General features: G+C 52.8%; 1 protein-coding gene across 1 annotated transcript; it reads left to right on the forward strand.

The window, feature by feature from the left end:
• The first annotated feature begins 233 nt into the window (after positions 1-233).
• Slc35f6 (solute carrier family 35 member F6) lies at positions 234-11863 on the forward strand. The gene is made up of 6 exons (XM_005371334.3): positions 234-380; positions 7817-7889; positions 8565-8736; positions 8912-9124; positions 9757-9867; positions 10623-11863. Exons 1-6 carry the CDS (start codon positions 304-306, stop codon positions 11093-11095), a joined length of 1119 nt encoding a protein of 372 aa, XP_005371391.1. The 5' UTR covers positions 234-303; the 3' UTR covers positions 11096-11863.
• The last annotated feature ends 363 nt before the right edge of the window (positions 11864-12226 follow it).

Consider the following 12226-nt stretch of genomic DNA (forward strand, 5'->3'; position numbering starts at 1 on the left):
GGAAGAAAGAGAGACAGAGACAGACAGACAGACAGACAGACAGACAGACAGACAGACAGACAGACAGAGAGACAGAGAGAGGAACATACGGTGAACCTGGCCTGTGAGCCCCCCCAAACCCTGTGCTTCTCCAGCTCGCCAGCCTGCAGATCCGCAGCAGCTCTGGGGCGGGGCTAGCGGGCATGGGCGGGGGCCAGCAAGGTCACGTGACTCTCGGCCCGGAAGCTCTTGAGTGGAAGACACCACCTCCCGGATGACCCGGTGTGTAGCTGCTGGTTCAAGTGGTCTCCCCTGTCCACCACTATGGCCTGGACCAAGTACCAGCTGTTCCTGGCCGGGCTCATGCTGGTCACCGGCTCCATCAACACGCTTTCAGCAAAGTGAGTCTGGGTCGGGCCGGGAGGGGCCTGCTGGGCCCGTGGGTGCGAGGCACCCTGTGCCCTGCCCTGTCATCCTCTCGTCGGCTACTCTCCAGCCCCGCCAGCCCTCCACATTACCTAGAACTCAGTCGCGCTGGTGTGGACAAAGGGGTGAGACGCCGGGAGGATGCGGGGCATCTGAAGCCCGCTTTGATTCGCGGTCACTTCCGTCTCCGAGCCTCAGTTTCCTCATCTTTGAGCCAAGAGCTGGGTCAGTTCCTCCCAGCGGCGCTCTCGGTGCCGCGGGCAGAGACTGGGCGCCTCCCTTCAGGGGCTGGGGGGGACTGCAGAGGAGAAACCAGCTCCTGCAATGACCGAGCTGAAGGAGTGGGGAAGCCGGAGGAAAGGGACCATAGATCGTTCTTAGAGTTCTTAGGGTTAGACTACGTCTTGATGCTTAGTTGGGACTCTTATGTGGCAGAGGCTTGGAGGCAGGAAAGAGAAAGGCCAGCCCCACGTGACTTGTTCACAGCGTCAAATGCCCGGTTGGACTTCTCCCGTCCATCATCAGAAGGCACACACCGACCTGTGGAATGACTTGTTGAAAGTGACAGAATTGAAAAAAGAAAGCAGTAGTGTGGCCAACATGAAGAGCGGTGTGAAGCCGGGACCCACTCTGTGGCTATGCTTGCGCAGTGTCAGTGAGGCGGGAAACACAAAGGCAGGCCCACCCAGGTCCAGAGTGAACCACCAGGCTGACCCACAGGGTCAAGGGTGTCTGTCTGAGAGAAGTGTCCTTAGCCCAACCCAGGAAGGTAGTTGGGTACTTCAGCTCTGGTGTGTGGGAGTAACAGTCTTCAGTAGGTTGAGGACTAAGGTCCGGGCATCACAAAACAGAGGAGCCCGACATGACCTCCTCTATTGTGGTAGAAAGACCCTCTTCATCTGTTCGCCATCTAAACTCCTCAGCAAATGAGCAGCACCTGCCCTTTGCCCAGTGCGCAGGTGGACAGGGGCAGGCAGTGTTCCCTTCAGAGCTCGGTTCCTACTGGGTCCTGCTAGGCAAGAGGAGTTGGTGTGGCAACTCCCAGTACAAGGTTTTTCTGACCTCCAGGGCTGTGCATTGTTTCCTGAACTTTCTCTTGGCCTCTGCGAGTTAAGGAGCTGGCTGTGAGCCTCGTGTAACCGTTTCTGATTTACTTCTGAGGTTTCTTGTGTCTCATAGACTCTGTCAAAGCTTTGAATGCTTAGGAGAGAAGTGGTCGCTTCATCTGAAGTGACTGGTACCTCTAGTGTCAGGGAGAAGGCAGAAGTAACCAAAAGAAGGTCCCTTTGAGATGTTTAGTATCTGAGGTGGAAGCGACAGGTGTGTACACACATGCCCGTCACAGTGGGCTGCCTCCCTTCCCCTAAAGGAGGGCACAATTTATGGAACCTAGAGCAGGCTTGTGCGTTTCTTGGGCTTATCTCTGAGTGTCTTGTGATGAGATGCTCGCCTGGGCCTAGGACAGCTTCTAAGGCTCAGAGTGGCTTTTACTTCCAGGGCTGCTGCCCTCAGGGAGAAACCAACCAGTCATTTGCTGCTTAGATAAACCAAGCTGACTCAGTCATTCCTTTAAAAAAGCTCCAAACCGGTCAGGTAGGAAGCCAGGGGATCCTCAGCCCCAGGAAGCCTCACCCTTTGAGGCTTCTGAGTCAAGAAAGGCTCCCAGGTGAGAGGCTTAACCTTTGATCCTGTCCTTTGCCCTGTCTCCTTGTATGGGGCCTCTCAGGAGCCCCCCACCCCCACCCCACCCTCATCCCGAGATAGGACCCAGAGCTAAACTGTAAACCATTCTGAAACGAAGAACAGTGTGAAGATACGCAGTGAGAAAGAAGGTGGGGGGAGCAACAAGCATGCTGCGATGTGAGCTTTAAAAATGGTGTGGTTGCCTGCGGGTTCCGCTAGGAACAGCCAGCCACAGCAGCATGGGGGCAGCCAATACACAGCACCCAGGCCTACCAAGTTACAGGCCAACTACCTTGGCATCCTTTGACGTGATCTCAGGGAGGGAAGTGGAAGGGTTTGTCATCTCCAGATGGGAAACTGAAGCACAAAAAGATTCAGTTACATGCAGCTTCAACTCACCTCCCAGATGATATCTTCAATCTGAGTCCGAGTGGCCCAACTCTAGACTCATGCTCTTAGCCACCAGTCAGGCGTGAGGATGGAGACCTCGCCATTCATTTGGGAGACTAGTTGGTTATGTATTTTTATCTTCTGAAGCTGGGTCTCACTATATAGCCCTAGCTGGCCTTGAACACAGGGCCCTTCTGCCTTCACCTCCCAAGTACTGGGTTTACAGACATCCACCATGACCATGGGCATTTTGTTATTGTTATGAACTGAAATCACCCAGTCTGACCCCTACAATTTACAAAGGAAGCCCCCAAAGAAGTTGCTTTTTGTGACTTGACTTACTGATACCAAAAATGGGTTGGCGCTCAGGCCTGAGGACTTTAGTCCCACCCCCATCCGAGTCTTTGGGATTGTACTGCCCCAAAGTGGACTTTCTTCTCATATCTCCCTACTGTGTCTAGAAGGTGTAATCCTATAAATGGCATCTCCTTCTCCCGCCCCCACCCTCAGGGTACCCTCCTTATGGGACTAGATAGCAAGCCTCTACCCAGGTCAGGGAATCCTGTCAATCATCCCACTTGCTCAACTCAAGAGCCTCTGGCAAACCTGTGACAGGAGCTCATTGCTACCTTTCCCAGAGTCCCTGGGAAGATGGGCAGCCTCAGATGAGGAAGCGTCTGAGAGCATGTGCTGTCTGCTCTGCAGGGCCCACAGGTCAGCTCTGTAGGTTTTCTGCCCACTCCATAGGTTTTAGAAGACCACAGAGCTGTCACGCGCCTGAGAGCATGTGCTGTCTGCTCTGCAGGGCCCACAGGTCAGCTCTGTAGGTTTTCTGCCCACTCCATAGGTTTTAGAAGACCACAGAGCTGTCACGCGCCAATAGAGAGAAAGGCCCTAACTGCAGCCATGACTAACCCTTACTCCGCGCTCTGGGTGTCAGCTAAGGTCCCCTCCCTGGGAAGTGGTGCTTCTCCTTTCTGTGGCCGTTTCCTCGTCCCGTCCGCTCCCCCCCCCCCCCCCCAGCTACTTCTATCGGCCAGATCTTTGAGCCTAAGCCATTTATGTCTACCAGATTCAGTGCCCGTGGCCAAGTACCCATTTCAGAGCCTCATTAGCCAGATCCAGGTGGGGGTTTGCCACCAGAAGAACCAAAGTCAAACAGACCTTTGCTGCTCCCTCCTAAGCTCCCGAGGCATCCCCTTCCCACACTTCTGGGGATTGAAGAGCCCACCTTGTCAGGGAGAGCATATGAGCCTGACTGTAACCTGTGGACAGGAGACCCTGCCCAGCATCACCAGGCCTTTATAAGAGAAGAAGCTCCAACCATCCCCTCAACTTTTGTCCTTGGCACTTTGCCTCTGCCCTTTGGTTCTGTGAATGGCTTGGCATTGTTGCTTCTGTGTGGCTACAGGACCAGCTTGAGAGAGCCTGTCCAGAGGGTAGAGCAGTGGGAGGGAGAGAACCTGAGGTCTGGAAGCTGTGTGATGAGAGGAAGCACTGGGCCTCTGTGAGCCTGAGTCTCCTCAGCTGTAAAATGGATATGATAATCTGTCCTGTTCCCCCCAAAACTGTAGGAAGGTCTCCTCACCAAGAGCAATGGGAGGGCTTGCCACCAGGCATCCTCTTATAATATAGGACCACCTACTCATGGGGAAGCTGCAGCCCCTCTGAAAACTCCTGGATGAGACAAGCTGTCTCACTAGCTTTGACAGCCTGTGTGGTATGGTTCAGGAGGAAACCACAGCAATTCTGCAGGAATCAGCAGTGACCGGACATACCAGACATTTCTCCTGGCTCTGTGTGTCACCCCTGCATGCACAACTTCCAGAATGCTGAGCTTTGAGTGTGGACAAGGAAGGCCTGCTGCCAGTGACTCACCACCCCCAGAGTTACCCACCCTGCAGCCTGCCTGCTGACACTCAAGGAACCCTGGCAGGAGCTGCCCTCTGCTGGCAAAGGGTATGCCCTCCTACGGCTTCGGAATAAGGTGTCTAGAGAACACCTAGGGCTGGCCCTCCCCTCGGTAGGAACAGGCTGGAGTAAGAAGGTTGGGAGAAGTTGAGAGGATGAAGGCACAAAACTAGATGCTAGCATTCCCAGGACCAGTCCTGGCTACCAGCCCCATTGTACACTGAATCGTATGGCCCATCTTGGACCCAGAGTTTGTCCATCTGTCATCTGTCCATCTGTAAGGGGTTTTTCAGGATGATGACCCAAGTTTCTTTTACTTCCATGTGTCATGGCTGTGAAACTTTGGAGACACCAACCAGGCCCTTTCTCACCTCCTCTGTCTCCGGCAGCAGAGGGTATCCAGAGACTGGATGCTCTCCTAGGAACTCGTAGGCCAAAACCCAAAGAGACCACACTGACCCTACCCAAGGGAAGGTGGCTCTGGCTGCATGTAGAATCGGTGGGGAAAGGCACATAAAAGGCCCTGTTCTTACAGGGCCTGGATTAGCTATTCCTTTTGACGCTTGTCGACATTGACCTGGGAACGTCTGAAACACATCCAGCTTGTGTGACCCAAAGCCGAGCCTTCTGGGTGTTTTCTGTCTTTGATGATAAACCGCAGCAGGCCTTGACCACAGAGATGCATGTTGTCAGCTAGAAAAGCCCGAACTCTCTGCACCCTGAGCGCATGTCGCCCTCTGAAAATGACGGTCCTTGTGAGGCTTACCCAGACTGCCCACGCAGCGTGCTCTACACAGGCCTGGCACAGGCAGTGCTCCATGAATTGCCTGTTAAAAAAACATGTTTGTGGTGATGCACACCTTTAATCCCGGCAGAGGCAGGTGGGTCTGTGTGAGTTCAAGACCAGCCTCGTCTACGTAGTGAGTTTTCAGCCAGCCTGGAGGAACAACAATGTTTGTGAGGCTGGAGAAATGCGCTGCCGGTCAACACAATGCCATCTGATGCTAGGGCTCGTAGCTGTCGTCCTCAGACACTTTGCGGCTGGATTTTGGATCTTGTCTATGAAGCAAGCATGGGCCTGAGGAGACACAGTGGACTATAGCTGATACCTAGTCCTTGGGTTGGATAGGCTCTTAGATACAAAGAGATTCCATTTCTCCAGTGGGAAGCTAGCCAGCAATGCCTGTCCAGACAAACCAGGCCCTACCTTATAGAGAAAGTCTAGACAAGCCTTAAGGAGAAAGGCTCAACTGGGCAGCCAGCCAGCTAACTCCCCAGAAGACAGACCCATACTGTGCCTGTCGCACCAGCAGGGGCCACCTCAGACCCACAGGAAGTCAATCTCATGGACACTGGGCCAGGGTCCAGAGCACCTATACACTCCCAAGCAAGAGTCTAGAAGGCTCAGTCACTCAACCGAACCGCGTGGGCTGTGCAGTGATGTGCAGGGAGCCACGGGTGGAGAGTAGGAACACCCATGCTAAACTCACAGACCAAACTCAGTGAGTGTGGGATCAGGATGGGCATTAGATGTGAAGACTCTGAACATGAACAGTCGCGCTGGGTAATGGCCACGCTGCTGTGTCCAGACCTAGAGGGTCTTGGGTGTCAGCTGTGATCTAAAGGAATAGCAGCAGGAGTAATGACTTCTGTAACAACCACTGACCCCGCCACCGCAGAAAGCACCGGCATTGGCTGTAGTTGGCTGTCATAGGTTTGACATCACTTCCCTTCTACCTCTGAGAGGAGCCCTGACTTACTCCCTTACTGGGTCAGTGGCTTTGTGTCCTCAGTAAAGCCTGAGCCCTTCACTCAGCTTTTCCTCTCACTCGGTTACCTCCCCTAGGCCTTCATAAAGGCTCTTTCAGCCAGAACAAGCATGAGTTCCAAATGGGCCTGCCTGGATGAGGGGTGCAGCTGGTCTGAGACCCCCACTCAGGCCTCAGAAATGAGAGAAGCTCTGTTATGTAGTGAGGGCTTTTTAGCTTCTGAGGAGCTGAGGCTGGAACTAGCTATGTCCCGTGCCCTAGCCTGTACAGAATTCCAGACTTCTCCCCACTAGCCAGGGTCCATAAGAACACTTGCAGAAGTCAGCAGCCAGGATGGTGGAAGACTAGGAAGGACTGGGATGGTTATCCAGAAAAGAAGATTCACAAGATCATAGTAGTTCCAGGTGGCAAAGAGATCTCCAGTTAGAAAATGGATGTCTGGAGATGTAGCAGCCCAGCAGGACGGAAAGTCAAAAGGAGCTCTTTTGGGCTTAGGTAGCAACAATTCAGAATTATGAATGTAGTTGCCTGGAGTATTCTGGGAAGGGGTCTGGGCTGGATGGGGACCATTTCCACCTGTGATCTCTATCTGTGGTGGTACTCACTGGCATTCGTACTCACTGGCAGGTGCCACATGCTTTAGGTAAGCATTAAAGGGGCCTTCTGGGTTGTGAAGGATCAAGTGATCATCTCCTGGGCCTGAATGCCCCTTGAGATAAGAGGCTTGGTTGACTGGTTGGTTAGGTGGTTGGTTGGTTAGGTGGTTGGTTGGTTGGTTGGTAGAGGTTGGTTGGTAGGTAGGTAGGTAGGTAGGTAGGTAGGTAGGTAGGTAGGTAGGTAGGTAGGTTGGTTGATTGGTAGGTTGGTTGGTTGGTTGATTGGTAGATTGGTTGGTTGGTAGATAGGTAGGAAGGTTGGTTGGTTGGTTGGTTGGTTGGTTGGTTGGTTGGTTGGTTGGTTGGTTGGTTGGTTGGTTGGTGGCAGGCCTCTACACATAGCCCAAGCTAACTTCAAACTCACTGTGTGTCTCAGGCTGGCCTTGAACTCAACATCAGTTCACTTGGCTTAGCTACTTTAGTGCTATGCTTACAGATGGTGGTCCCATGTCCAGATGACCAGAGACTCTTGATACTTTTCATGTACTGATTCCTTTGATTGACTGGTAGAGATCAAAGATTTCAAAAGAAGCCAAACAAGTTGAAATAGAGTCATCAAGTGTTAGAGAGCAAATTTGCTGCCAGGGTTGGCTCGTGTCTATAATCTTAGCATTCAGGAACCTGGGGCAGGAGGATTTCAAATTCAAGCCTGGATTGAGACCTTGTCTCAGGAAAAAGAAAAAAGAGTCACCTCTTTTTTTTTACAGTGTATATATTTAATACACTAAATTTCAAGCAGTGGCTTTAATTTTATTTTGAGGAGTAATGGGTGTGATGCACTTCATATAAACATCAATAATATAATATTATCTTTTTTCTACAAGTTGCGGAAACACAAGTAATAGGATTCTATGTTTGTAAGATGATGAAATACTGTCTTAAAACCCTTCACCATAGCAACAGGCTCCTTTGAAAAGGAGCATCAGTTGGGACTGAGTGTGAGTCCAGCCAGGTGGAGAATCCGCCGCGTCACCATTCTGACCTCCCGTCTCTCTGCTGCAGGTGGGCCGACAACTTCAAAGCTGAAGGCTGTGGAGGAAGCAAGGAGCACAGCTTCCAGCATCCCTTCCTCCAGGTACCAGCATAACCTCCTGCCCATCTCCAGGCTTCATCCAGACACCCCTGGGGCTGGTTTCTTTCCTGGTCTAGGGATGAAGCTCCCTGGTTCCCCAAAAGCCATCTAACTCTCTCCTCTCCCAGAATAGGGCCAGAGTCCAAGAGTACCCAGGAAGGGGCATAGTTCTCCGTGGGAGGTCCGCATGATCCTCATGAGTGGTCATGTTCTCACCACGTCCCTTCGGGACACATGGAAAGCACTAGCTCCAGTGACAAAAGTGTTTGGTACATCTCTTTTGAGCCCGGAACGCCACCGGGGTTGGGACATGGAAGATACCCCACTTCTGTACCAAGAGTTAGAAGGCTCAGATTTATCGCCGGTGTGTTAGCAGCTGGCTATTGGGCCTTCTGTGAGTCTTTGAACCTGTCTAAGTCTGGTTGTAAAGGCTGACCTGAAGGGTTGAGTTTATACCATGCCGCACCCCATAGGGTATCCACTGAGATATTCTGGGACCCCTGTGACAGGCCTAGGGGCCTGGCTGGCTACCCACAGCTACTCTGATTTTGTCTGTTTGACATTTGGGGATTCTAGATAAGCTCTTGCCTGAAATGTGGTTATATTAAAACTAACAGTACTGATAAGGGTGACCCCAAAGCCCCTTCTGTACTGAGTCCTCAAGTCTTGTTCCTGCAGGCAGTGGGCATGTTCCTGGGAGAGTTTTCGTGCCTTGCTGCCTTCTACCTGCTCCAGTGCAGAGCCGCAAGACAGTCTGACTCCAGCGTAGAGCCGCAGCAATCCTTCAGTGCCCTACTTTTCCTGCCCCCAGCCCTGTGTGACATGACTGGAACCAGCCTCATGTATGTAGGTAAGTCACCTGGCCGCTAGTGAATCAGCACCCCACCCCACCCTGCCACTCCCCCGCGGTCTTCACATGTGCACATCTAAGGCTTAGTGAGCAAGCTCATCTTGTCCCTACTCCCTGAAGACACCTTGGTGGCCTTTGCCGTTAACAGCCATTAATCATGTCTTTCCTTTGCTAGCCCTGAACATGACCAGTGCCTCCAGCTTCCAGATGCTGCGGGGTGCAGTGATCATCTTCACAGGCCTGTTCTCAGTGGCCTTCCTGGGCCGGAGGCTGGCCCCAAGCCAGTGGGTGGGCATCCTGGCCACCATTGCAGGACTGGTGGTGGTTGGCCTCGCTGACCTCCTAAGCAAGCATGACAGTCAACACAAGCTCAGCGAAGTCATCACAGGTGAGGCCAGCTGGGGACCTGAAGCTGCTTCCCCTGGCCCCTCCTCTCTGGAAGCCTAAAAAGTCATCCCACAGACTCATCCAGGCTCTGCCATCTGTGTGTCCTGGGGTTGGGTCATGTAACTGATGGGTACATGGTGGGTAGAATGTGGGGGAGACCAGAAGACTGTGACCATTCCAAGGAAGAGACAGACAGGCAGCATGACGGAGCTGTCTGCTCCTGTGGCTCATATCCACAGGCAAACTGCTGGTTTGGAGAGGGACAAAAGGACCACTTACTGACAGATGCTGGTGCGTTTGTCATCACAGGACCCCAGACCCTGGCAGGATCCACTGCAGTACACTTTACAATGAACTGACCTCCTGAGCTGCTCAGTTTCACAATTAAACCTGACGTATCTTGTCTCAAGACTGTTGTTTGTCCAATTCTCAGGCCAAGGCATGTCTCTGTGTCTCTGGGCCTCCTGGAAGCCCAGGCCTGCCTGCTGTCCTGCCCTTGGGCCAGGAAGTCAGGACCCATATTCAACCCTGAAAATTCAGAAGCTGACCTGCTGTTCTGTCCCTAGATCGTTCTGTCACCGCCCCCATCTCTAGTTCCATGGTGCCCGCTTCACTCGATCCTCTTTTCCTCAGGTGACTTGTTGATCATCATGGCCCAGATCATCGTTGCCATCCAGATGGTGCTGGAGGAGAAGTTTGTCTACAAACACAACGTCCACCCACTCAGGGCAGTGGGCATTGAGGGTGCGTGTGGGCACAGGCCTGGGAGCAATAGCTGGTGGGAGGGTATGCTGGGGCAGCGTGTGTTATGACATGCATGAAAATGGAGCTTGGGGCCGGGCAGTGGTGGCGCATGCCTTTAATCCCAGCACTCAGGAGGCAGAGGCAGGCGGATCTCTGGGAGTTTGAGGCCAGCCTGGTCTACAAGAGCTAGTTCCAGGACAGGCTCCAAAACCACAGAGAAACCCTGTCTCGAAAACCCAAAAAAAAAAAAGGAAAGAAAGAAAATGGAGCTTGGGGCAGGGGCTAGTAACCACTTGATAGGGTGAGTCTCCATCCCCAGAGGGGCATGGGCAAGATGAGAGGAGACAGAGAAGGAAAATAAGCAAGATACATGCCCCTCTCTAGAGGCAGTGACAGCAAGGAAGGAGCCAGACAGTGCACTTGAACTTAGACAAGTTAAACTCAGGTACCTCATTTGCTGAGCAGTTCTGAGTCTCTTGAGGTAGGAAAGATGACTTTGGAGCCACAGCTTCCAACAGCAAGAGGAGGGAAGAGGATTCCTGACAGGGCAATGGCTTGAGTTGCTACTTTTGAGTTTGGAAACCAGTGAGTTGTCAATGTAGGTCTGACATCAAGGCAGAGGGACAGGTTCCAGGAGTGGATCACAGGAATGGAACAAACACAGTGGTTCTGAGATGAGATACTGCCTACCTGGGGGCCGCGCTAGGAAGCCCCAGGCAGGGTGGAGAATGTGAGACCCTCCCTTGCTTCCCCAGGTTTCTTTGGCTTTGTGATCCTCTCACTACTCCTCGTGCCCATGTACTACATCCCAGCTGGCTCCTTTAGCGGAAACCCTCGCGGGATGCTGGAGGACGCGCTGGATGCCTTCTGCCAGGTGGGCCGACAGCCCCTGATTGCCCTGGCCCTGCTGGGCAACATCAGCAGCATCGCCTTCTTCAACTTCGCGGGTATCAGTGTCACCAAGGAACTGAGCGCCACCACCCGCATGGTGCTAGACAGCCTGCGCACCGTGGTCATCTGGGCCTTGAGTCTGGCACTGGGCTGGGAGGTCTTCCACCCACTGCAGATCCTTGGTTTCCTCATCCTCCTCATGGGCACTGCCCTCTACAATGGGCTGCACTATCCACTGCTAGCCTGCCTGTCCAGGAGCTGCCATCGCCCCACCCAAGAGGGTGAACAAGAGAGACTGCTGGGTGACAACCGGACTCCTATCAATGATGCCAGCTGAGCCCCTGGTAGGGGTCTTTGCTGCCCCCAGATGGCTGAGGCCATACAGCCTGGTGGGCTGTGAGTGCCTTGTCCCCAAGGCCTGGCCCCACCCCTCCCTACTGACCCCTTCTGGCAGCTGCTGCCAGAGAGGATGGCAGAACACCAGGTCCTCTTTTACTTCTGAAGCCTGGAATGTTGGGACCCAACCCCCACAGGCCTGGCTATGGCAGCCATTCTCAGCCCTCCAGTTCTTCCTGCTGCGCTGGAGCCAAAATGTGAACTTGCATGGCAGGACTTTACAACCCTTGTATTTCCGTGTTAGACACTAACTTGTTACGGTAGGTTGCCTAGCTTATGAATCATAAGCTACAGAGTATCCAGTGAGCAGGTTCAAATCAAAACTAAGAGATGTATTCTCCAAACTTATAAGATACTCCTTAAGCCTGTTTGAAGATCTAGGTTCTGGCTCAGACTTGGCTGCAGACTCAATGTGTGCACCAGGTCTGTCCACTCGGGGCACAGGTGTACATGATGTGGCTTTTGTGCCTTATGGCCCCAGCATTCTGCAGGCCTCTGACTGTCACTAGCATTAGAAAAGAGGAGTGGTACCTCCCCCTTTTCCCATGGTGGTTTTTGTTCCCCACTTTGCAGCCCTGACTGTCCTGAAACTCATGATGTAGACCAGGCTGGCCTGGAACTCATGATGTAGACCAGGCTGGCCTCAAACTTACAGAGATCCACCTGTCTCTGCTTCCTCAGTGCTGGAATTAAAGGTGTGCACCATCATGACCAGTACCTAGTCGACGTTTTGATGTTCTGTTCTTCATACCCTAAGGCTTCTCTGCTTGGGAAAGACTACAGGAAGATTCCAGGCAGCCTGGGGAAATCACTTCACGAACCCATTTTGTTTTGTTTGAAGCAAGGTCTGTGTAGCAGCAGCATTCAACTTCCTCTGTAGCTCCAACCTGGCTTCAAACTCAGTCCTGCCTCAGCCTCCCAAGTGCTAAAATGACAGGAATGTGCCACCTCACCCGGCAGTTTCCATTTTAACGTAAGGAGACTGAAGCCCAGAGTTGTAACTTGTTCGGCAAGAGAGATCTGTCTCTGGCTGTCAGCTTGGGCCAAAGACCTGGGAGAACCCTGACCTAGA

This window comes from Microtus ochrogaster, unplaced genomic scaffold (assembly GCF_000317375.1).
Source record: "Microtus ochrogaster isolate Prairie Vole_2 unplaced genomic scaffold, MicOch1.0 UNK106, whole genome shotgun sequence".
Classification (NCBI taxonomy): Eukaryota; Metazoa; Chordata; class Mammalia; order Rodentia; family Cricetidae; genus Microtus; species Microtus ochrogaster.

Bases quoted from the DNA above. Each gene is read 5' to 3' on its own strand.
- Slc35f6 (XM_005371334.3), top strand. From the start codon at position 304: ATGGCCTGGACCAAGTACCAGCTGTTCCTGGCCGGGCTCATGCTGGTC. The intron at 8,737-8,911 runs GTAAGTCACCTG...TTCCTTTGCTAG, and splicing joins AACCAGCCTCATGTATGTAG to CCCTGAACATGACCAGTGCC. The intron at 9,125-9,756 runs GTGAGGCCAGCT...TCTTTTCCTCAG, and splicing joins GCTCAGCGAAGTCATCACAG to GTGACTTGTTGATCATCATG.